We start from the raw sequence: 27,177 nt of genomic DNA, 5'->3' as shown, positions 1-27,177 counted from the left end.
GCTACACCCAGAGAAAGAACATTGGAAAATGAATGTGGACTGTTTGCATTTTAATTTTTCTTCCCAGGTTATTTTTACCTTTCTAAATCTGATTTTTCTTGTGCAACAAGAGTACTGTATAAATATGTACACATATAATGTATTTAAGCATACTTTAACATGTTTAACATGTATGAGACTGCCTGCCATCTAGGGGAGGGCGTGGAGGGAAGGAAGGAAAAAGTTGGAACAGAAATGATGGCAAGGAACAATGTTGAAAAATTACTCATGCATATATTCTGTCAATAAAAAGCTATAATTAAAAATAATAATAATAAAATTTTTTAAAAACTAAAAATAAATAAAAATAAAAGAATGCATTTCAGACTGGAAAAAGTAGAAGAAATCTACCCATAGGTGACAAACTTATCAAGTGAACAACAAAGGCCAAGATAAGTTAGAAATAAGAAATAATGATTCGTTTCTCTTGTGTTAATATTCCTGGTACCAGATAAATTATGCCCCAGGATAATAATAGCAAATAATAAATGTGTGTGTATGTGTACATGTACATAGAAGTGTGCATATGTGTGAGGTATATATTCATACATAAATCTACAGAGAGAGCATAGTGAATAGATCTCAAAGTCAGGAAGGCACAAGTTCAAGCCACATCTGTGACACATACTGGCTATGGATGTGACTTTGAACAATTCAATTAAGCATTCAATGCTCTAGCAAATTATCTAAGATAAGAAATTGCAGAACTAGTTGCATTAGGAAGAGGAGTTTCCTCTTAGAAGAGGTATATCTTACAGCCCTCATCCTCAATTAATGTAACTAATAAGATGTTCTATATACCTTTATCAAGTGAGAAAAGTCTTTAATTAAGTTATAAAATCATCAATGGCACAAGTTAGGTGTGAACAATTCCTAGACAACTCTATTGAATCTATCAATCAAAAGTATAAACCAGGTACAGATTGAATGCAATCAGATAAGCCCACATAGAAACTTATTTTGTGTTTGATAGAAGAAAATTAGACATGATACACTGAGAAGCTTGTTAAAAAAAAAAAAAAAAAAAAGTAAGCTACTTTTTTTTTAGGTAATCAGGGTTAAATGATTTGCCCAGGCCCACACAGTTAGTAGGTGATCTGAAGCTGAATTTGAACTTTTAAGTTCTCCTAACTTCAGGATTGGCATTCTATCCACTGCTCCATCTAAATGCCTGAGAAAGCCATTTTAGAAGCCAGTATTCAAGTAGCAGCCTATAATAGCAGTAGAGCAGTTCTAGCCAAACCCCAGAAAGGAATTCCTTTGATGGAGAGGGGGCAGACACCCCCCCACCTTGAGTAGAGGGTGACTTTGTGAACTTTGAAAGACCTAAAGATTTAGATTTCCCATCTATATTGGTAGCAGTGTCCCTAGAACATCAAGGGATAATAATAGCATCATCCTTAAGAACTAAGGTTACATTAAAAGAAAAGCAGCTTCAGAACTCTGTAAAAGTGCTGACTCTCACAATCCCTAAAGTGAGCTATATCCACCAAAAATTCATGTAAACTCCATAAAGGGAGAAAAGCACTTCCAGAAACCAGGAGCTATATTACTTATTTATCATATGTTCTGTCTCAGCTTGAGCCCATTTTCCCCAGTGACCTTGGGACATTATGCCCCAGATTTTAGGGGCACTTTCTATAACAATTTGTTTTCTATACTGCCTTAATAAATATCTGTTCCAAAAAGGTAATTAACTCTGGCTGGCTAATTGATAATTAATGAGAAACACACGAGATGGGGGCTCGGGAAGAAAAGTAAAGAAACTCTCCCACCTCTACAGGGATAGATAGCCCTTAAACCTTCAGAGGAAAAAATAATTAGTCACCTGGGGACTCAGGTTGATGTGACTAGGAAGTACCCACAGAACTACATTGTCCTGGCTGTTCCCTATACCCCTATATAAGATCAAAGACCCAAAGCATTTTACATTTATAATCTCATTTTATCATCACAATCCTGTGATAAGAGTGTTTTGGACGGGTGGGGAGATCTAGCAAGATGTAAAATATATAGTAAATAGTGCTGGATTTGAAGGCAGAAGACTCAAGTTGAAATCATACCACTGATACTTAACTGTCTATGTGACCATGGGCAAGTTATTTGACTTTTCTATGCCTTAATTTCCATATTTATAAAATGGAAATAATAATACTTATAATGTTATGCCTCAGAGGGTTGTATAAGAGTCCAATGAAAAATTATATGCTGATCATTTTGTAAATGTCTGCTTTTATGGCATGACTGCTGCTCCCTGTCAGTGATCTCTGTGGAATGAAGGTCTGGAGATGAACCTGATTCTTCAAAGTGATTATTAAGTGGATAGTTTATAAGAACTTTAGAAAAAAAGTGGTGATCACTAGGAACCAGAGGGGACTCCCTAAAAAATCATGCCAGAATAATTTCATTTTCTTTTTTGTTATGATTACTAGACTGATAGTTTGAGAATTTGTTGTTCATTTTCAGTCATTTTCGGTCATGTCTAACTCTTCATGACCCCATTAGGAGTTTTCTTGGTAAAGATACTGGAGGGGTTGGCTATTTCCTTTTCTAACTCATTTTACAAATAAGAAAACTAAGGAAAACAAAATTAAATGGCCTGGAGTCACACAGCTGGTAAATGTATGAGGCTAATCTGAACTCAAGCCCGACATCTTACCCACTGTGCACCTAGCTACCCTTGATTGAGAACAGGTATAGTCTATCTGGATTCAGCCACACATTTGGCAGTCTTTAGATCTTGCAGACAAGCTCTTAAGCTCAACTCTGGCTATTTATGCATATTATTTAGGAGGATCCAGTATTTTACCAGTGGTCAAAGCAGAGGCAGAACAAGAAGGTAGTGTCCATCCAGTTCTCCAATACTTTTCAAAGGTTAACCTTTCCTGGAAAAGTACAGTTCTTTCATAACTACCTGTGATAGCATCTGATCTCTCTGCATCCCCATAGAGATTTTAATAGTGTTTATCTGGGATATCTTCCAAAAGTGCCTTGCAACAGAATCTTTCTATAAAATTAAATTATGTGAAACTAACGACTTTACTACATACAAAGGAGGATAGAAATATTCCAGACAGCACAGAAAAGAGATGAACAACTTGTCTTTGTCCCACCTTTCAAATTATTAAAATGCTCATGACACTGTGGAATATGAGCAGATTACTTCAAACATCTTCCTATTTGGCATATGGTGATCCACATTGAAAAGTCAATAAGAACCAAAATGACCGAATGAACTACATTGTACCCCCAAGGTACATAAGTTATAAAGATATGGTTATAGTCACTTTTTCCTCTCATTACCTAAGAGTGAGGCTTTAATTATTAAAATTGGGATTTAATGATTTGCATATGTTCTTCATAGGAGATAGCCATAGTCATTACTACTCTAATATTTTTATCCCCCAGCACAATTAGATGTGGTTGAGTCCTATTGGAGCCAAAAGCATTATAAAATCTGCTAATGTATGCAAAGCTGCCATGCTACTAATCTATAAATCATTAACATAAGATTTTCATTGTTTTCATCCCTTTAAAGAAAACACACTTGAAAATGGAGTTAAAAAATTCACCTTTTCAGGGTTTTTTAATTGACTAGTGACAATAATTCTCTTACCTTCTTCCAAAATGCTTACTTTCTGAATAGTTCATCCATTCTCATAGAGAAAACTATCATTTCCATTTTTGTTGGAAATTTAAGTTGTGTCCAACTCTTCATGACCCCATTGAGGTTTTCTTGGCCAAGATAATAAAGTGATTTACCATTTCCTTCTCCAGTCACTTTATAGGTAGGGAAATGAGGCAAACTAGGTTAAATGACTTGAGCAGGATTATACAGCTAGTAAGGATTTGATATAAGACTTAAACTCAGATTTTCCTGACACTCTGTAGGTAAAGTAATGGAAATCCAATAATATTTTAATATTACTATTTGGGCAAGGCTTCATAACTAGGGTCAAGATTCAAACTAAAACCCAGTTCTCCTCACTCCTTGGTCAATACTCTTTCAATTAGACCACACTAATACCTCTCTCTCCTATCCCAACCTCACAGGTCAAATAAAATTAGTTCTTTCTTATTATAGAAACCTATCAAAACATTGATTTGGTTTGGTTTGGTTTTAAAGAGAAACAAAACAAGATGGAGAGAAACTCTTAAAGAAATGTTAAAGCCAGTTACAACAGCCTCAAAGCCTCATAAACAGTTCCATTCCATTAAGACCTCCTATTCTTTCTCTTTTTCTATCCCTCTTTCTCTATCTGTGTCCCTTACCTTTTCTCTATGTGTCTGGCAGTCTTCTCAACCCATCTCTGTGTCTGTCTTCTTCCTCCTGTATCTGTCTCTATCACTTTATCTTTGTTTCTCTGTTTCTCTGTTCTTCCCTCCCCTCCCTTCTTGTCCCTTTCCCTCTCCCCCCAACCCCTTTCTCTCTATGTCTGTCTCTGTCTCTGTTTCTCTGTCTCTCTCTTGTGTCTGTCTGTCTGTCTGTCTGTCTCTCTTTCACACACATACATACACACACACACACGCACGCACAGACGCACAGACGCACACACACACACACACAAACATCCCAGAAGCAAAAATAAGAAATATTCTCATCATTAGTGTTCCACTAATGCTAATTCTTTCTTTTTTAATTATTTAATATTCCCCAGTCACATGTACAAACAATTTTAATGTTCATTTTTAAAACTTTGACTTCCAAATTCTCTCCTTCTTCCCTTACCAACCCATCCCTAATTGAAAAGGCAAGATATTTGACAGAGATTATATATGTGTAGACATACAAAACATTTCTATAATAGTCATGTTGTAAAAGAAAACATAGAGAAAAAACAAACAAAAAAAAGACTCAAGAAAAATAATGAAAGTAAAAAAAAATTATATATGCTTCAATATATATTTAGACACCATCAGTTCTTTCACTGGGTAAGTATACATTTTTTAATCATAAGTGTTTCAGACTTATACTTAACAATACTTAATACTTATGTGTATTAAGTCATTCATAACTGATCATCTTACAATATTGCTGTTATTTTGTACACAGTGCATTTCACTTTGCATCAACTCATAGAAGTCTTTCTGATAGCATTTTGCTCATCGTTTCTTATAGAAAAATAATATTACATTATATTCATCTACCACAACTTATTCAGTCATTCCTCAATTAGAATAGGGTGGGACATCCACTTAATTTCCATTTCCTTGCCAATACAAAAAAAAAAAAAAAGTGCTGCTACAAACATTTTTGTACTTGTGAATCCTTTTCCTCTTTTATGATATTTTTAAGATACAAATCCAGTAAAGATACTGCTGGATCAAAGGGTATGCACAGTTTGATAACTCTTTGAATATAGTTCCAAATTGTCCTACAAAATGGTTGAATCAATTCACAACTCCACAAACAATATTTTAATGTTCCATTTTTCCAACAACCTCTATACCTTTTTCCCTTTTTTCCCCTTGTACTACTACCCAATCTAATAGGTATGAGGTAGTCCTCAGTAGTTTTAATTTACATTTCTCCAATAAATAGTGAATTAGAGCATTTTATATGATTATAGATAACTTTACTTCATCTGAAGATTGTTTATATCTTTTATTTTTATAAATTTCTTTTTTAGAAATGAGATCTTTATCAGAGAAACTTCCTTAAAAACTATTGCTCACTATATTTCTCTCCATACTAGTCTCCCTGTCCTTTTTATTCTATTCTTTCTCTGTCCCTCTTCAAAAAAGAGTTTTGCTTTTGATTATTCCCTCCTCCAACCTGCCTTTTTTTTTTTTTTTTTTTTTTAATTTAATAGCCTTTTATTTACAGGATATATACATGGGTAACTTTACAGCATCAACAATTGCCAAACCTCTTGTTCCAACTTTTCACCTCTTACCCCCCCACCCCCTCCCCTAAATGGCAGGATGACCAGTAGATGTTAAATATATTAAAATATAACTTAGATACATAATAAGTATACATGACCAAAACATTATTTTGCTGTACAAAAAGAATCAGACTCTGAATTATTGTACAATTAGCCTGTGAAGGAAATCAAAAATGCAGGTGTGCATAAATATAGGGATTGGGAATTCAATGTAATGGTTTTTAGTCATCTCCCAGAGTTCTTTTTCTGGGTATAGCTGGTTCAGTTCATTACTGCTCCATTAGAAATGATTTGGTTGATCTCGTTGCTGAGGGATGGCCTGATCCATCAGAACTGGTCATCATCTAGTATTGTTGTTGAAGTATATAATGATCTCCTGGTCCTGCTCATTTCACTCCAGCATCAGTTCGTGTAAGTCTCTCAGGCCTTTCTGAAATCATCCTGTTGGTCATTTCTTACAGAACAGTAATATTCCATAATTTTCATATACCACAATTTATTCAGCCATTCTCCAACTGATGGACATCCACTCAGTTTCCAGTTCCTAGCCACCACAAAAAGGGCTGCCACAAACATTCGCGCACACACAGGTCCCTTTCCCTTCTTCATAATCTCTTTGGGATATAATCCCAGCAGCAACACTGCTGGATCAAAGGGTATGCACAGTTTGATAACTTTTTGAGCATAGTTCCAAACTACTCTCCAAAATGGTTGGATTCGTTCACAACTCCACCAACAATGAATCAATGTCCCAGTTTTCCCACATCCCCTCCAACAATCATCATTATTTTTTCCTGCATCTTAGCCAATCTGACAGGTGTGTAGTGGTATCTTAGAGTTGTCTTAATTTGCATTTCTCTGATTAATAATGACTTGGAGCATCTTTTCATATGACTAGAAATAGTTTCAATTTCTTCATCTGAGAATTGTCTGTTCATATCCTTTGACCATTTTTCAATTGGAGAATGGCTCAACCTGCCTTTTTTCATACACACACTTTTCTCCTATTCCCTTCCCTTCCTACTTTCCTATAGGAAGAGAGTTAAGTTTCACTCAATATAACAATAGTGTTGAATTTTATCAAAATAAATCATGTTAATAGCTTTCTTTATATTGAACCCAACCTTCCTTTCCTGTTATAAATCTCAGTTGATCACAATGTATAATGTTTGAGATATATTGTTGTTGTCTTCTATTTAGAATTTTTGTATCCATATTCATTAGTAACATTGGCCTGTAATTTTCCTTTTTTTTTTAATTAAAGCCTTTTATTTACAAAACATATGCATGGGAAATTTTTCAACATTGACTCTTGCAAAATCTTCTGTTCCAAATTATCCCCTCCTTTCCCCCATCCCCACCCCTAGATGGCAGGTAGTTCAATACATGTTAAATATGTTAAAATATATGTTAAATCCAATATATGTATACATACTTATACAGTTATCTTGCTGCACAAGAAAAATCTTATCAATAAGGAAAAAAAGAAAACAAAATGCAAGCAGACAACAGAAAGAATGAGAATGTTATGTTGTGGTCCACACTCAGTTCCCACAGTCCACTCTCTGGGTGTAGATGGCTCTCTTCATCACTGCACAATTGGAACTAGTTTGAATCATCTCATTGTTGAAGAGAGCCAAGTCCATCAGAATTGATTGTCATATAGTTTTCTGGTTGCCATGTACAATGATCTCTTGTTTCTGTTCATTTCACTTAGCATCAGTTCATGAAAGTCTCTCCAGGCTTCTCTGAAACCATCCTGCTGATCATTTTTTAAAAGAACAGTAATATTCCATTACATTCCTATACCAAACTTATTCAGCCATTCTCCAATTGAGGGGCATCCACTCAGTTTCCAGTTTCTGGCCACTACAAAGAGGGCTGCCACAAACACTTTTGCACATGTGGGTCCCTTTCCCTCCTTTAAGATCTCTTTGGGATATAAGCCCAATAGAGATACTGCTGAACTTTTTGAGCATAGTTCCAAACTGCTCTGCAAAATGATTGGATCTGTTCACAATTCCACTGACAATGTATCAGTGTTCCACTTTTCCCACATCCCCTCCAACATTTATCATCTTTTCCTGTCATCTTAGCCAATCTGAGAGGTATGTAGTGGTATCTCAGAGTTCTCTTAATTTGAATTTCTCTTCTGCCTTTTTTTTTTTCCTGAGGCAATTAGGGTTAAGTGACTTCCCCTGGGTCACATAGCTAGGAACGGTTAAGTGTCTGAGACCAAATTTGAACTCAGATCCTCCTGATTTCAGGGCTGGTTCTCTATCCACAGCGCCACCTAGCTGTCCCCATGCATTTCTCTGATCAATAGTGATTTGGAGCACCTTTTCATATGACTACAAATAGTTTCAATTTCTTCATCTGAAAATTATCTGTTCATATCCTTTAACCATTTTATCAATTGGAGAATGCCTTGAATTCTTATAAAATTGAGTCAATTCTCTATATTTTTTAGAAATAAGGCTTTTATCAGAACTCCTGAATGTAAAAGTTTTCCCAGTTCATTGCTTCCCTTCTAATCTTGTATGCATTCATTTTGTTTGTATAAAACTTTTTAACTTAATATAATCAAAATTATCTATTTTGTGATCAATAATGATCTCTAGTTCTTCTTTGATCACAAATTCCTTCCTCCTCCATAGATCTGAGAGGTAAACTATCCTACATTCTTATAATTTATTTATAATATTCTTTTATGTCTAGATCATGAACCCATTTTGACCTTATCTTGGTATATGGTGTTATATGTAGATCAGTGCTTAGTTTCTGCCATATTAGTTTCCAATTTTCCCAGCAGTTTTTGTCATATAGTGAATTCTTATCCCAAAAGCTGGGGTCTTTGGGTTTGTCAAATACTAGATTACTATAGTCATCGACTATTTTGTCCTCTGAACCTGACCTATTCTACTGATCAACTTCTCTATTTCTTAGCTAGTACCAAATGGTTTTGATGACCCCTGCTTTATAATATAGTTTTAGATCTGGTACAGCTAGGCCACCTTCATTTGCTTTTGTTCTTGCAGATAAATTTTATTATTATTTCTAGGTCATTAAAATAGTTTCTTGGGAGTTTGATTGGTATAGCACCAAATAAATAGATTAGTGTAGGTAGTATTGTCATCTTTATTATATTCGCTCAATCTATCCAAAAGCATTTGATATTTTTCCAATTGTTTAGATCTGACTTTATTTGTATGGAAAGTGTTTTATAGTTTTGCTCATATACTTCCTGCCTTTCTCTTGGCAAATAGATTCCCAAATGTTTTATACTATCAACAGTTACTTTAAATGGAATTTGTCTTTGTATCTGTTGATGTTTGGGTTTTGTTAGTGATGATTTATGTGGATTTACTTTGTATCCTGCAACTTTGCTAAAGTTGTGGATTATTTTTAATAGTTTTTAGTTGGTTCTCTAGGGTTCTCTAAGTATACCATCATATCATCTGCAGAGTGATAATTTGGTTTCCTCATTACTCACTCTAATTCCTTTAATCTCTTTTTCTTCTCTTATTGCCAAAGCTATGCTAATTCTTTCTAAAAGAAATGCTTTATAATCTATGCATTAGTCTTCTATCAGAAGTTGGCATATGATTTTTCATCCACCATTGGTTATGGCATCATTTATCAAATAAATGACTCAGCCAAAAACTGTATGTGATACATACAGATCTATCCTCAAATTTAAAGTAAATCACTGCCACAAATTTCAAAATTTAAAGAATATCTTCTCAAAGCACTTATAAATGGCATAGACTAGTGCTTTCATTGGTATATGGAACTACCAGCTGTGGGAGTTCCCACCAATCTGGAGCACCACTTTCTTTGCAACTAAAGAGTCTGCGTGTATAACTCACTTATTAGAGTCACAATCTTATGTGCCTGAAGTGGAATTTGAACTTAGGTTTTCCTAGCTCCATTGTTAGCTTCACTATACCACACTACCTTTCTACATGATTTGTGGGATCTATTTGATTCTCACAACATCCCTGTGGGATGTCATTAAAAATCTTTGTTCTCTTAAAGAAAGAAAACTGAAATAGAAAAAGGCTAGTAATTTTCCTATGGTCCCAGGACTAATAAAAGTAACCCACCTGGACTTTGAATCTAGATTTGGTCACCCTAAGTCCAGAACTCTTAATTGTTTTTAAATTTATTTTTAATTCACAGAACAAAACAATCATTTCTTTAACATGGTACAACCACCACAACAACAAAATATGTTTGCACATGAAACTGTATTAAGTTTAATACTTTAAAACATATTCTGGCCTTTCATTGTCAAGCTGATTCTTTACTGGATACAAAGCACAAAGAAGAAAAGGAGATACTCCTCCCCTTTCCCCCCAGCAATGCAAATGAGAATCCAAGAAAGAAAAAGTTCTGTGCACACAACATAGACCTACAGATTTACATTCATTTAATTTAATACAAATTAACAGAGGAAAAATGATTAGGGACAATGAGTAAGCAATTCCTATGGGAGGGTTGTCACACAAGAATAGAGCCTCCTTTTTTTGTTCAATTATTTTAAGAGGATGTATAATAAGTAATCACTATTCATGGTCTTCAAAATCAGCTACGTCATTCAAACTTGATTTATTGTAAAGTTCTACACACATTTTAATATTTCAAATAAGTTACAAAAGCATCCTTTACCTCCAGAATTGTACCCTGGAGGACCTAACATGTTCTTACCTACAAGTCCTATCTTTGGGCCTTAGAGGCTAATTATGGTTGCCATAGTGGCCCACCAAATCTAGGTTCTGTCTCTGACATATTTCATTTTAAACCTCAGACTTCTTCACCCACCCTTTCTATTCCTAATATTCCTATCAATTCTGCTATAGTTCCTGAAAAGATGTGTCAATCTTCATTCTCCTATGATTCTATTCTGTGCCTTTAACTTTCCAAGCAAATAATCTTCATTGACCACCACTTTGATTTATATGTTGTATGTAAACTCACTGAAAGGAAGGCCTGTCTGCTTTACTGTATCCTCAAAGTTTAGCATTATGGATGGTACATAGTAGGCACTTATACAATGCTTTTTAATTCATTCATTTATTATTCATGTCTAGAGATTTTCTCAATTAGGAAAACTAGATGACTATAACAAAATAAAAGAAAGAGTTTGTTGGTTTGTTTTTTAATGACCTAGCAAAGCACTATGACAACAATTTTTCTTTTAATTTGTAAAGTACAACTCTCTAGATTTAAATAAAAATTCTACAAATTTGAAAGGTTTTTACATTCAGATATTCCAAGACACAATAGTAGCATCAATATAGCAGCTTATTAATATACTTCAACAGATATGTTCTTTTACAAAAAGATTAGCCATGAATTTAATGTTAAGATAGTAATATTAATTCCCAAGGGCTGATAATTCTCCCTTGTAGACAACGATGTTATTGTCAGTTTCATGCACTTTGACTTTATAAAGGACTCCCACAGGAAGAATCTTCTGAAGATTTTCCCAGATATATACAGCTACATTTTCTGTTGTGCTGTGAATAGAGATAAACATTTTACAAACTCAAAATGAAAATGATTAGCAGTCTCATACCTATCATTCTCAGAAATAAACCTTCTTGCAAATTTGAGCATTTACATTAACAACCAGATATGGTAAATCCCATAGGCTATCCCAAATTGAGGATGCCCCTCTAAAATCAAATCTTTTGGGAAGGAAATATCTATATGTATGCATTTAATTATGTGAAATTATCATGTAAAATGACCTGTTTAGGAGAAATTGCTTTTCAAAGTTAACAACCAACCTTCTTTCTCACTAAATACTAAGTATAGGCTGTCCCAAAAGTCTCAGCACAACTTTAAGTTTAAGTTAAAAGCCTTTAATTAAGGCTTTGGGGACACTCTATATAATAAAGTTAAAAGAGAACTCCTAGAATACTAAACATTGAGCTTAAAATACTAAAAGATATTTTTAATTCAAAATATTTGGGCTTGTACTAAGATGCATACTATTATGTATTACACTACTATATCTATCATATCAAAGACAACATATCATTGTAAAGTAAAGAATTTTAAAATTCCACAAACACCTTCATGGATAGAGCTGCCAGCCTCTATACTATAGACTGGAGCCTGGGCCCATACTACCAAACAAATGGTGAAGTTTTCAGTTTCTCAAAATTCTCTTAATATATTTTGTCCAGTACTAGTGTGGCATTCAAGCAACAGTAAAAGAAACTGAAAAAGGCAAATAAAATATATATCCAGGAAATTAAGTCAACTTTACAAATTCAGAAACTTTTAATAACTAAGTGTGGTCTGCTTAACCACTTTTCTGTGGGTCATATTTTTGGGATGTAATGTTTCCACATCAAGAGAAGGAAACCTAGAATTAAGCAAACCTACTCTGGGAAAGAAATTCCATTAGAAATATCATTTGTTACTCATGATTTCTGAATTGACAGTATTGAGAGAATAGTAACTTTTCCTTTCTCTTCACATATCCCCCAACATCCTCCCACCCTTCTTTACCACCTTCATTCAATACCTCCAAAAAAGGCCTGACAAGAAAGAAGGTTCAGTGCTTCCAACATGTATACTTCTTTCCTTTCATTTTCCCCATCTTGTCCTTAGTTTCAGATCGACTCCAACCTCTCTGGAGACTCTAGGCTAAGGGTGTCACCTTTCTACCACATTGAGACCAATTAATAGCCTCTACCCCACCCCCACCAACTGGCCATTTTAAAGCTAGAAAAGACCAGATTCCATAACCTGGAAAGGCTTTTTGCCATCTACAAAGCCATGAGCAGCAGGATTTACTTAATGGAATATGGAAACCAAAGCATAAATTCTGCAAAGAGGGGGACTACAACCAATAATCCCTTTCTACCACTCACCTCTGGTAGTTTTTTTACACTGAGAGATATGGGGTCATTCATTGGGTGCTTAGATGTTAAATCCTTTTCTAAGGCTCTTCCTCTCTTATTTCTTGTAGTAATAGCAGTTGCAGGTACACCAACCCAATCTCTTTTTACTTGAGTGAGTGAGATCCCTAGAGAAAGCCATGGCTACTGTTTGTGCCTCTGCTGCTACAGAAGCAAGGTTTAGGATATATCTATGATGCTACTACTTCTCTCATAAGTTACATTCATGTCTTATATGAGCCACATTTTGAGGGGAAGAAGGGAAGACTGCAATTTATTTGAATTAATATGAAAATTTATTTTTATTTTATTATCTGAGACAAAAGTGGGAGTCAGCACCTACCTCACGACATCTGCAAAGTAAGGTACATCCTGGTCCAGGTTCTTATGATCAAGGGGTTTCATAATTGCCTCCTAGAGCCAAAATATAATAGAAATAAGAAAAACCAAGATTGGCTCCATTTGTGATTTGGATTTGGATGGGCACTGCTTGTACTTCTCAGATGCTGACTCTGTTAACTGGAAGTTCAGCGCCTGTGTGTTATGACCCTATCCAACAAAAATTCCAGGCAGTATAATGCTATCAGTAGAAAACAGGACCTCCTTCTCCAAACTGATGAATTGTCCTTCATTTGTCCAAAGACCAGCTGGCAAAACCACAGTAAGAAACCCACAATTACCGTCCAATCATAAACATATACCACTTCATATCAGAGTGGAAATACTTACATTAGAATTTTTCTGTAATGTGGCCCAAGGCAATTAAGAACATCAAATAACAATCATATGTTCTCTGAAAATTTTTTTTATTTCAAACAACACCTCAACATAACTCTCATCTATCAATATCACAACAAGACATTGGAAGTTAGCAAAAGGACATGTAACCAGAATACTTAGGTTTTTTAAGAGTCACTCAATTACAAAGTTAGTTCAAAATTTGTTTAGAATCAAATGATTTAATTACCTTGAGCTCCTAAAAGTATTTATAAGTGCAAAGTAGATTATTTCCAAGTGTTCAAACACACATCATTTTTCTTCTTTTCTTTAACAAGAGCTATTAATTGCCATTTTTTCTGATATCAGTACCCAGTTTCAACTACCTAAAAAGCCTTGGTATCATGGAAGCAGTCATTTTTAGAATCTCAAGAAGTATCATGATTCATGCAGTAAAAAGAACATTGGCTTTAAAGCTGGGCAAGGCTAGGTTCCAATCTGCCTCTGATACTTGTAAGCTGGGTAATTATGGACAAGTCTACTAGCATTACTATGCCTGTTTCATCTACTATAAGGGGATAATAATATTTGTTGTACTGAGCTCATCACACCATGGTGGAATTAAATGAGGCAATGTCTGCAAAGCACTTTGTAAACCATAAAGTACTTTATAGAAGTTAGCTACTATTAGTATAAATTGTGGTTTCAATAAATCGAAAGGATTGTCCTATTTGAGTAGTAAGAGAATATGTGAGATTTGCCTCTGTTTTCTGTCTCAAGATGAATGACTTGGATGCTGGAGAGAGAGAAAAAGTAGAAAATGGCTAATAAAAAGCTAACACTAAAAAAATAAGACAAGAGTATCCCTGAGAAGTTCAACACAGATGAGAATGCCAGCCGAATCACTATCAGAATGACATAAGACAGGACAGGTGATACAGAACTGAGGGAGGCCAAATATTGTCTCAATTTCCCCAAAATGGAAGAAAGCAGAATCTGCAAAGTAAAGAAGGCTAAATTTGACTTCCAATAAAGTATCTCATTTAGATGAAAAGGCTGATTTCAGAAAAGCTTGGAAAGACTTAGGTGAACTGATGCTAAATCAAATAAGGAGAGAACTTTGTACACAGAAACAATAAGATTATATGATGACCAACTGTAATGGACTTGGTTCTTCAACAATGAGATAATCCAATAGACTTGTGATGGAAAATGCCAGCTACATCCAGAAAGAGAACTATGGAACAGAATAGGGATCAAAGGATAGTATAATATTTTCACTTTTTCTTGCTGTTGTTTGTTTGCTTGTTTTTTTTTTCTTTTTCATGTTTTTTCCCTTTTGAGATAATTTTTTTTTTTGTGCCACATGATAAATATGGAAATATGCTTAGAAGAACTGCCCATTTAACTTGCATCAGATTGCTTGCTGTCTTAGGGAGAGGGAAAAGAATGAGAAAAGGAGAAAAATTTGGAACACAAGGTTTTGCAATATAATTTTCTATCTTTGGAATTTAGTATTTGGAAAAATAAGATACTATTTTTAAAAGGAAGGTATCATTTAAGGGGATGGTATGCAGAATATAAAGCAGGCATCATGAAAAGATAATACGGCTTCATTAAGAATAAGATCTTCCACCAAAAGTTATTCCCAAATAAATAGTCAAAGGATGTGAACAGTTCCCAAAAAAAATTACAAACTGTTCTTTTAAAATAATAATAGCTTTTTTATTTTTCAAAATACATGCAAAGATAATTTTCAGCATCCACCCTTGCAAAACCTTGTGTTCTAAATTTTTCTCCTTCCCTCTTTTCTCTCCTAGACAGCAAGGAATCCAATATAGGTTACACATGTGCAAAGGAATTATAATTAATAACTATTTGAAATATCACTCCAAATCACTACAAACAAAAGAAATATGAAAATCAAATCAACTCAGGTTTCCCCTGAGGCCTAGCCTGGCAAAGATGACAAAAGAAAGAAACAGACTGTTTTGGTGAGAAATTATGAAAAGACAGGCTATACTGCTAGTGCAGCTGTGTATTGATCCAAGACTTCTGGAAAACAATTTAAAATTATGCAAAGAAATTGACTAAAATCATGCTAACTTTTGGCCCTGAGGTCCCACCCTATTAGATATATATTTCAAGGAGGTCAATGACAAAAAAGAAAAGCGCCATATACATGGCAGTGCCTTGTATAGTATAGTAAAGAATATAAAATAAAGCCGCTAGAGAAGGGATAAATAAGACATAACACAAAAAGGTAATGGATAACTTCTAAACTAAAGGAAACAATGAATATGATGGATAAAAAAAGTATGGGCAGGCTAACAGAAACTGGTAAAAAGTTAAATAAACAAAACTAGGAAAGCAAAATAAACAATAATTACAACCACATAATAGAATTAACAACAATTAAAAATTGAAACAATGCTAAAAAATTACAATGACCAAGCTTGCTAAAAGAGAAGAACTATGAGACGGAATCTCTCCCATTTTTTTTGAAGAGTTAGGGCCTATGGAGGTAAAATATTGCATACATCAGACCTTTTCTATGGGTTGATTAGTTTGACTAAGCTAGGGTTGGGATTGTTTGAATCTTTGGGATTTTATTTGAGTATTCTTTATATCAAGAGCTAGCTATAAGTAAGGAAAATATATTAAGAAATGCAGGTGATGTAAAAAAAATTAAAAATCATTTTTAAAAAGAAAGGCCACACTAGACTATCATTTCGTTTTCTAACATAGTTACTATTCTGACAGATCAAGGGAACTTAGGTATTAGCAAAGCATTTGACAAAATCTCTCATACCATTCTTGTGGACAAAGAATGATATGTACTAGCTAATAGCACAGTTTGGTGGATTTGGATCTTATTGAATGGACACAAAAGATAGTCATTCATAGTTCAATGTCAATATGGCCCAAGGATCAGAATTTGGTATTGGGCTATTTCATATTTTTATCAATGATTGCACAAATGGCATGATTATCAAATCTGCAGATGACACTGATAGCTAAGAGAGGTAGTATATATATATTGGATGACCGTACTCAGAAAATTCTCAACAAGTTAGATAGCCAATAAGATAAAACTTTATAGAAATAAAGGGGAAATGAACAACTTCATAAGTGTAATATGGGAGTCACATGGCTAGATAACAGTTCACCTATTTTTTAAAAAGGCCTTGAAAATTGTAATGGTGGAACATTTAATACAAGTCAATATGTTTTTGGGCTCTAGTGTATATGACTAAGCAAGTAATAGTGAGGATGCATTCTGCTGTAGTCAGACACTATGTAGAATATTCTATTCAGTTCTAAGTTCTGCATTTATGAAGTACTCTGATTTTCTTGAGAGCACCCAGGAGACCCACAGAATAGTGGCAGACTATTAGGCCATATGCAGATGAGTTGAAAGAACTAGGGATATAGATTAAATTAGAAAAGAAAAGACAGAGTTGTCTTGTGCAAGGGGGATTATACTTCCTTTGTAGGAGGAATGGCAGGAAGTTGAAAAGAGACAAATTTAGACTTAAGGAAAAAACACATCCCTTTGTACCAGTTAGAGCTGTTCAAAAGTAGAATGGGATGCCTCAAGAAGTAATTAGTTCCCTTCAGTAGAGGTCATTAAGCAAAGCTAGATGAGCATTTTTCAGGAATATTGTGGAGGAAGTTTTCGTTCCATTAACTGCAACTTGGAGATCCTATGACTTTTAGGGCCCAGGACAATGTCTACTTCCTCCATGAAGCCTTCTCTTTACGAGTACATCCCACATGGATCTCTTCTTTCTCTGAATCTACAGCAATTCAAACTTTCAGTAAACATTTTAACAGGCATTTTTATCTCCTATATTGTTAAGCTTTTACACATACGTTTCTTATCTTCCAAGTTATTAAGCAGTTTGAAGGCAAGGGCTCTGAGATATACTTTTTTTGTATTCCCCATAGAGCTAATATACACTTTTAAGTGTTCAAAAAGTATCTATTGTATATGTCACAGGGAAAAAAAGGTAACATATAAAGAATTAAATGTAGTGTGATGTTATTGTCTTTTAGAATTTAAATTTCAGAAAAAGTACTGAGTAACAAACCATATACATCTAATATACTTAGTAACATGCTAGGAGTTGAGGAGAATGCAGAAATAAAAAACATCCAGAAACAGAAATATGCTCAGGGAACAATATAAAGTAATTCAGTGCTAATTTTTGTGGTAGTGTTTATAGACTGAAAGAATATAGAGAACAAAAAGATCTATGAGGGCAGGAATAGAATAGAAACTTTCACAAATGAAATTGGTTCTTTTATGAGGAGAAGAATTTAAACAGATAAAGCAGAGAAGTAAGGTGTAGTTCAAGTAAAGTAAATGATACAAATAGCTCTCTTGGTCACTATATATTATTTCTGATTGGTTTCAAATATATGAATCTTTCAAACAGCAGCAAAACAAGGAGTATTGAGGCTAGAGGTAAAAGGAAAGCTTCCCAAGGCCTACAGCAAAAAACAATTCTAGAGGTAGAAGTTTGCAGAATGAAGCCTTTGAAAATTTGTATTTGAGGAGCTCAATTTCAAACATATACCACGAAGCTATACAATACTAAATAATATTATTACCTCCATATATTCTTTTAGGTCTGTCAGATTCATAACCATTCCTGTAACAGGATCAATCTAAGGGATAAACAAAGTTAAAAAATTAGATTTGGACAACTCATAATAATTAATCCTTAGAAAATGAAGAAAGCCAGCATGGAGTCCAGAGAGCAGGCCAAAATATTTCTGTTACCCCACAGACTCATTTCCAAGATAATCATTTAAATCTGAGATCTGTCCTCACATAGTATTATTTGTACTATAATATCAGCCAGAGCTTCAGAATCCAGTTTGAAAAACAATTCATTGGAAGTGGAGTAACTAGAAAAAGCAACAATTCACCAGATAAAAAGACTAACAAATAAGCAATACTAAAGGAAACATTTTAAGCATAGAATACACAATAATAAGAGTCCATCACATAAGCTTAGAAAAGGTCTAAGCAAGTTGCACAAATCACAAGAGACAAAGAAATATTTTTTTTGCACATACCTCGCCATGTATTGTCACCACAACTATGGGGGGAAGACAAAATATCAAAAATAGTCATGATTTTCAACAAGTTATCAAATGAGCAGATATTGGCAACATAGGCTATAGCAGACAGAAAACCTTATATTTCCAAACAAAACAACTCTCCAATTTGGAAGCTGGTTCCTTTATCATCAGATCCCATCTAAATATGAGAGTAAGACCAAAGCCAGGGAAAGTATATTGTAGTTCTGCAGGAAAACTACCAAGACTGGTGTCCAATTTTGAGTTAATATCTTTCTGAGTAAAGTCACATACCAAATTAAGCATACTCAATGACTTAAATTCTTAGTAGAGACAAAAGAGGAAGATGAATCTCTACCTCATTCACATGAATACACACATAAGCTGACAGCAATAATATGAGGAAAAACAGGTGCTTTTATAAAGTAAGGAGTAATTTAAAAGAAAACTGCTTCACAAATGGATGTTTATCTGAAGGTAGGCGAATTGTTTATAGATCAGCACTTGGAAGCATCTGTTATGTCTTAATAGAATAAACTCTCAAGTACAGAACTCAAAAGAATCTGTGATTTGATTTTATCAGAATAGAAAACTTCCTCCATCTATGATGTGGGTATCAACTACTGACACTGACTTCACAAATAAGTCCTAGGAAATGTTCTAGGACTTAGACATTAAGTGACATGTCCATGGTGACACAACTAATGAGTACTCCAGAGGTAGAATTTGAAAACAGGTTTCCTTTACGCTAATGTCTATACTTTATCCACTATACCATACCTGGCTGACTCTTCTAAAGAGGCAAATCTCAATTACCCAGGTATAAATTATTCTTTGTGGATTATCACAGACAAATGTTTAAACCCAGCAGTATCCCTACTAGGCAGCATATTCCTTAACTACCTCCTTTCCTCAGTGAGTGTGTACTTAAGGGAAAACAAATTCATTTTAATGTTAGCCTTGGCCAGACCTAGTTAGATGAATATATACTGCCACAAAAAAATCTTATTATGAATTCCTAAGCCAAATAAAAATGATTTTAAACCACTGATTATTTTGGACTAGCTCTAATGTTGCTCCACTCCATTGGAGCAGATAATTGAGAGTATTTCTCTTCTCCTGCTCTTATGAATACTTCAAAACTATTAAATTGTATTCACCTAAGGAAGAGATAGTTTATATTTGAAATTAATGTAGCTTCTCATTTTTGTTTAAAATTGTGGAAATTTAAGCTTATAATGTTTTCCACTTATTAAGTCCACAACGATAGAATACACTTAACACTTGGGTTCAGAAAATGTAAGACCTGGAAGAAACCCTAAAGATCATTGTAATCCAACTCTGCTACTTTACAGCTATGGAAATAACGACTGAGAAAAAATAATTTGCTCAAGTTAATTGGCAGAACTGAGTCCAGAGTAGAACACAAATCTCCTGACTTCCAAATAAATCACTGTTCTTTCTGCAAGATTATGTGCTCTACCTCTCATTTCTGTGAAAAAGCTTAAATTCTTATGCTCCCTTTCTTACCTTTATAGTTATGCCCATGACCATTGGGATTATTACATTTCCCAAACAGCTTCAGATTCTTTTCATCACTGAGAGATTTGCTGCCAAAGAAAAAAGAATAAAAAATAGTATACAAATAATACCTGTAAACTCTTATATGCTTTTAAAAAAAAACCTTTATCCTTTGAAAATCAATCAATATTAGCTCGTATACCCTATATGGGTTCTCTTATGTCAAATTTGTATTTTTCAAAATTATAAGACTTTACTATGATCCCAGAGCAGAACACTATACCACTGAGGTTAGCAATTCACAATCCTTAAATTTATCCACATTAAAGTCACATATGTCCATAAAAGTGATTGGCCAGTGTCCATTTCTACTGATTGTGAATCATTCCAAAACTGTGAACTTCTAGCATTCTTTCATTTGAGAGACTATTATATAACCATCATATATATATGATGAAAGATAATCATATCTTTCAAAGTTTCTGTTTTTACTATCTCCCAATTGTGTCTAAATGTAATAATTTTTTCCTCAACCAGTCAGACAGAAAGTCAACAAACATTTATTAAGCATGTATTATTCGAGAGTTCCTGGGCTAAGGCCATGGAGATAAAAAGAAAAGTGAAATAATCCCATGCTCTTAATGGGCAAAAATGGCAAACAAGTATGTACAAACAAGATCTAGAAAGAAACATTGGAGATAATCAACAGAAGGAAGACACTAGAATTAAAGAGGACTGAGAAAGGGCTTCATGTAAAAAGGTGGGATTTTTGCTGAAGACCGAGGAAGCTAAGAAAGCCAGGTGGGGATAAAGGGTAAGAGAATTCTAGGGCAGAGGGAAGGGTTTGAACCAATGAAAATACCTAGCATCTGGATATGGATTTTCTAGTGTGAAAAAAAGGAAGGTCAGTAATAGTGAACCAAGAAAATTGGAAGTGTGGGAAGGTGACAGATTATATTTGATATGTGATTCTGGAAGCAATCATTTAGAGACTTTCAAATTAGTTATAAACTTTTGTTCTGAAGAGAGCCAATGACATCAGAGGGTGATGTCTTGATTTCCCTGGGAATTAGATTTAAATGAGGCATAGCTGTGCAAAGTCATCAGCCTCACTCTCTCTGCCAGAGTTGCTGGAGTCCAATGGCATAAGTCAAGATAACTAGAGATAGTCCAGGATGCAGTAGAAGACCATGTTCTTTTTAAGTTAAGGTCTTTCCCAGATCTATTTGTTTGAGGTAATGCCCTTTCAATGATTAAAGGTTAGGTAGGAATTGAGACAAAAGATGGCCTCGTTTGCCTTCACAAAAAAAATCAACCTAGGAGGGAGCTCTGAGGAGTTTCTGGCCAGGGAAGAAACAAATGCTATCCATACTCCCTGTGAGCCATCAAAACCCAATGAGCAAGTGAGGCTTGGACTGAAACCTACTACTAACCAATCAGACAAAGTCCAAAGATTTGGGTTTAAACATTGTCAAGATTTTAGCTCCATTTGAATCCCATTGGGCTTTTTCAAAGCCTGCTTTTCCAAAGGTATAATTCAAGAAATCATTCATGAAAATTACATGAGACAAAAAATTGTCCCAGGTTTGGGGAAGGGGGAGAAGACAGAATAAATAAATAGGGAAAGGCTGATACTGGGACACTCCCATAAGGCCACTTAGTTCATAAATGTTTCCTGTTCCCAGAGGCTAGCACATAGCACTTGGTCATTGTTGATTGATTAGACTTCTAGACTTCTCGTCCTTACATCTCCATCTCAAACAGAAGGGATTCAGTATCTCTGGTACATTAGCACCACTTCTCCTCTAATCTTTAGTCCCATTTCTCCCCAATTTAACCTGTGGTAGATCACAAATATTAGTTATTACACACCTACACTCACGCCATATAAATATATATATATATCCATCTGTCCTTCTTTTGTAGGTGAATCCAGCCCCTGCCTCACCTGTGGGCCCCACCCGAAAGGTCCTGCCCTGCTCTGCTGCGATGCACCCAAGTAACCTGTCTCTTTTTCCTTACTCCAGGGGCGATGATGATGATGATGATGATGATGATGATGATGACGACATCACCTCCCAATTCTAAATTCCCACTGCTGTCCATCGCCTCTAGGCGCAAATGCGAACTCTTGTCTGGCATTCAAAGCCCTTCGCATCCCAGCGCCTTCCTCTTTACCTTGCTCCCCCACAGGTTCCTTGACGCAGAGACCCTGCCTTCCTGGCTGTTCCACAAACCAGATGCTCCATCCCTCGGCTCTAATGTCCTTTCTCTGGCCGTCCCCCACGCCTAGACCGCTCTCCCTCCCCAGTTTCCTTTAAGCGCCAACAAAAACCCCACCCTCTACGCAAAGCCTTCTGCGGCCCCGCCGGATCCCAGAGCTTCACGTATTCCTCTCGGGCTTATGCGGTAAACGCCAAGCTACATAAGCGTGCACGTGGTCTCCCCGATTAGACCGCAAACTCTCGGAGGGCCGGGAGGATTCGCGTCGCTCCTAATCCCCACGGGGTTCTCAGCGGATGCTTATGACAAGTTTTATTGTGTTATTAATAACTACTAATTACAGCGTTGCCAACCTGGAGCCGGTGACCTTTTAGAAAATATCTCGATAACTACTTCAGTTTAATACTTTTCTTTTATAACCATCGGTGCAGACTTTCCCGCCCCTCAATCCCGATGTAGACTTTTGTGGTACACGGTTCACGCTACCTCCTCTACTCAAGCCATGGCCCCGCCCCCATGTTGCTTCTGCCCACCCATTGGTCCAAGCAACCAATTACCCCTCCCTTGAAGGGAGTGCATGATATGTGGCCCCCGCCCCCATGTTGCCTCTGCCCACCCATTGGTCCAAGCAACCAATTACCCCTCCCTTGAAGGGAGTGCATTATATGTGGCCCCGCCCCCATGTTGCTTCTGCCCACCCATTGGTCCAAGCAACCAATTACCCCTCCCTTGAAGGGAGTGCATGATATGTGGCCCCCGCCCCCATGTTGCTTCTGCCCATCCATTGGTCCAAGCAACCAATTATTCCTCCCTTGAAAGGAGTGCATATGTGGCCCCGCCTTCATGTCGCCTCTGCCCACCCATTGGTCCAAGCAACCAATTACCCTTCCCTTGAAGGGAGTACATGATGTGGCCCTGCCCCCAACTAGGTCCCTGGCCCCTCCTCCGGAAGATCCCAGCTCTTAGTCCCGCCCTCTTACTCCCAACGCCTCCCTACCCCCCTCACCTGTGGAGCCGATGGCTCGCGCTGAAGGTGACGCACCGCGAGACCCGCGCGCAGGGATGTCCCGGACGCGAGCCTGACGTGTTCATCATGTCGCAAACTTGCCCGCCAGAGACCTCTCCAGTTACCCACGGGAGAAGGTGGTCAGAGAAAAAGCGAGAGGCCGGCGCCCTCTCCAGCAACGGCCGGCCTGCTCGCTTTCCGGAAGGCCCCGCCCGCCAATCTCGGCTGCGGGAGAGGCCGCCCCCTGGCGGCGTGGTGGAGCTCCGTCTGGGTGCATGTCCAAACCCAGCCTCGCTATCCCAGGAGGCCAACGGTCACCCAGGCCACCTCCCACAGCTACGAAAGACCTCCAGAGATGGGAAGCGCTCTGCTTTACGAAGCCAGTCCCGCACAACTCCTGCATCATTCTAATTTGGGGCAGTTTTTCTTACATCCGTATTCAAGTCGTCCACGTACAACTTGGAGTGTTGCTAATTCCTGTAGCTGAGAGGAATCTCAAAACTATCCCTCTCTGCGCTTAATAACGAACCGTTAACTAGATCTAAGCTCTCCAATGTATCTCTTTTTTATTACCCATCCCTATCAGCAAAATTAATAATATTAACTTTTAAAAGGGGAATTGGCCATCCAGAGCAATCTCAAAAAACTTTGGCTGGGAAACACCATCTGCATCCAGAGAGAAATATGGAGATTGAATGTAAATCGACACAGGCTGTGTGCACTTTTTTTCTTTTTCTTCTGTTTTTTTATTTGTTTTTTCCCTTTAGTTCTGATTTTCCTCTCCCAAAATGATCCTAAGGAAATGTTTTTTTTTTAAATGTATATGTATATATATAACCAGAAAAATTAATTTCAAAAGGAATGCCTTTAATTATCTTAAATATTTTTGTTTCTGTATTGATAAATTATAAGCACCTTTGCCATGATATTACACACTTATGTATATTATAGTACAAAACAAAAATGGAAATTTTAAAAAGGAAATAATATTTGGTCCTAGAATCAGTAGGAAGCTAGTGGAATTTCTTGAGTAGGAAAGTGATAAAAGTCAGATTTAGGAAAGATAAAAACAATTTTGGAAAAAAAATGATCAAAAACTAGTTTGGAGAAAATTGAGACCAGAAGCCAATGAGGATATTGTGAAGAAGTGGTGAGACCCCAAATTAGTGTAGTGGCTCTGAAGTTAGAGAGATGGGGACTTTGGGGAAAGTTGAGTTATGGCAGTATTTGGGAATTTACTTAGAGATCTGGAAAGAAAGAGCGAAGATTCGTGGATGATAGAAGTTATAAACTGAAGTGATTGGAAGGATGGTGGTGCTGTCATCAGTAATGAGGAAGTTTGAAAGAAGAGAAGAATTGGGGAGAGAAAATATATAATGGGAGTTGCAATCTGTCATAGGCCATCCATGATCATCCACACAGTAAAATTCAGTGCATTAAAAAAAAAGGGGTTCATATTCTTAAAACAGTATCCCCTGAAGGGTATCTGGAGCATTGTAACACAAGAACAGCTTATTTTGGAATTAATCAGCTGCAACCATTTGAGTATAAAAGCAGAAGTGGTTGGAAGGTAGGAACACCTGGTGGTGGTTGCTGGTAAATGCTGGAGATACAAAGAATGACAAAAGTAGTCCCTCTTTTCAAGGCACTCACAGTATAATGAAGTAGGAGCTACCTGGTCAGAGGACAATGGACATGGCCAGTTTTATCTGGGAATGTACACTTTCATTCCAAAGGTGAGGGTCAGGTAAGTAAGTTGTTATTCATCTTCATCCTCCAAATCAGTACTCAGACAGGTATGATTAAGCTATACTTTAATCAATTAAAGTGACTTAAGAGTTTAAGACATGGTGCTGCATATACAATTCTCAGATCATACAATTCTCATCAGCCCCAAAAGTATAAGGAAGTAAGGTTTTTTTTAAGAATTCATTTTGTCCTAATATTAAATATCTAGGTAAAGCTCCACATATAACCATACAAACCCTTATTAAGGAAATTTTTCATGTAGAACATGTGGGAAAAACATAATATGGTACTCTCTTTGAATTGATCATTATTTAATAGAACCCTATTGACCAGTCCTCCATTACACTTACATGTTTGCAAATTAACCTTGGGTAGGGTAATCCCAGCTTTTAAAAACTAATAACTCTCACAGTGGCATTTAGAATTGGCCTCAGCTCCATTGTTATCTTTCAATATTAGTCTTCCAAACCTAATAAGTTCATATCTCCAGTGTCAGAAAATGATTAAACTAGATAAAATTGAAAAATAAAATAGATGTACTACTGATTAATGAAAGAAAGGGAATTTTTCCTGTGGATTTGGAAATTAAATGGAAATCAGAAGCTACCTCATCCCATTTTAGCCAATGCATTAGTCAGATTACCCTTTTGTGACTTCATTTCCCCTCCAAGTCAGTGCTGTATGTCCACTTAAATCTAATTTCCCTTCTCTAAAAATGTATCCGGGTAATAGAAAGCCAACAGTACAATTGGACCGGGCTGCTTTTTCTTAGGAAGGAAACTGGTCCCATAATTTTGTTGGTTGTTACAGGGCTGGGGAGGAGAAACAATGGGTAGGAAGGAGAAAGGGTGGCTAATATTCTGAATATTAGCAAGGTGCAACAAGGGAAATATAAATGGGACAGTTGTTTTTCTGAGACAGATAATCCACCAGACATAATAATAAAACAATAATAACAACAACACTAACAGTATAGCTAGCATTTGTATATCATGTGCCAGGCACTGTGCTAAATGTTTTACAATAACATCATTAAATCCTCACAACAATTCTGCTAGGTATTGTCTCCATTTTACAGATGAGAAGACTAAGATATAAGTGACTTGCCCGAATGCCTGAGGAAGGATTTTAATTTTGAATTCCTGACTCAATATTCTATCCACTGTGCCACCCAGATGCCTCAATATTATATTAATACCAATAACATTAATAGACTATTAAAATTATTTTTAATCTTGTGCTGGGTGTAACTTTCTGGACCCTCAGTTTCCCCATTTGTAATATGAGAGGGTTAATGAGACTAGATGATCTCTAGAATCAAATCAGTTCTAAACCCTATGATCTATGGGTTTTTGAGTTTGTAAGGTTCCACAAAGCAGCTAATTGAAAGGGGGTTTTTATGTATTTCATTTACATGTGAAATGTTTTGTAAATGAGCAGGTGAGAGGCTCCTAAAGGCAATTGACTTCATCAGCCAAGTGTTTTGATTGCTCTTGAGCCAAAGAGAAATATAATAGCCAAGTTATTTATGTAAATGAAAATTATGGGATTATGTGGCCTGTGGTGCCACCTGGTGCTCGGTTCTATTAAAACATAACAATAATTGAAAAAGCTATTGCTGAAGGCTAGTTTCCAGTTTCTATGGAGATTAAAAGTGAGTCTCAGAACTGGATTCATTTTAAAGGTGTTTGCTGCTTACCTCACTTCCACTGAATTGCATTACACCAGGACAAAATTGAATTGGGAGAGTGCTGGATATGAATTGATGAGAAGATGTAGAAGTGACAAGAATCACAGCTCACCTGTTTTGTATTTGTCTTGGCCATACATCTCTTATAAATTAAGATCTCTTTTGAATCCCCTCTACTGTTTTATCTTTGTCCTCTTCTGGTATCTATGGAATAAAGGATCTTAGGGGACAATAATGATGTTCTCTGAGTGAGTTTACAGACACATAATAGTTGTTAAGGAGACGGTAAAGATGAGAAGTAGAAATTAATTTTCAGATGCATAATAATCAAAATAT

General features: G+C 36.1%; 1 protein-coding gene across 1 annotated transcript; it reads right to left on the bottom strand.

Moving 5' to 3' along the window:
* Positions 1 to 10,074: 10,074 nt before the first annotated feature.
* On the bottom strand, positions 10,075 to 24,140 carry PTS (6-pyruvoyltetrahydropterin synthase). The gene is made up of 6 exons (XM_003764231.4): positions 23,403 to 24,140; positions 20,183 to 20,262; positions 18,650 to 18,672; positions 18,179 to 18,235; positions 13,188 to 13,258; positions 10,075 to 11,449 (listed from the first exon to the last, which is right to left on the bottom strand). Exons 1-6 carry the CDS (start codon positions 23,489 to 23,491, stop codon positions 11,308 to 11,310), a joined length of 462 nt encoding a protein of 153 aa, XP_003764279.2. The 5' UTR covers positions 23,492 to 24,140; the 3' UTR covers positions 10,075 to 11,307.
* Between the last annotated feature and the right edge of the window lie 3,037 nt (positions 24,141 to 27,177).

This window comes from Sarcophilus harrisii, chromosome 3 (assembly GCF_902635505.1).
Source record: "Sarcophilus harrisii chromosome 3, mSarHar1.11, whole genome shotgun sequence".
Lineage (NCBI taxonomy): Eukaryota > Metazoa > Chordata > Mammalia > Dasyuromorphia > Dasyuridae > Sarcophilus > Sarcophilus harrisii.
This window is presented reverse-complemented; position numbering and strand designations above follow the sequence as displayed.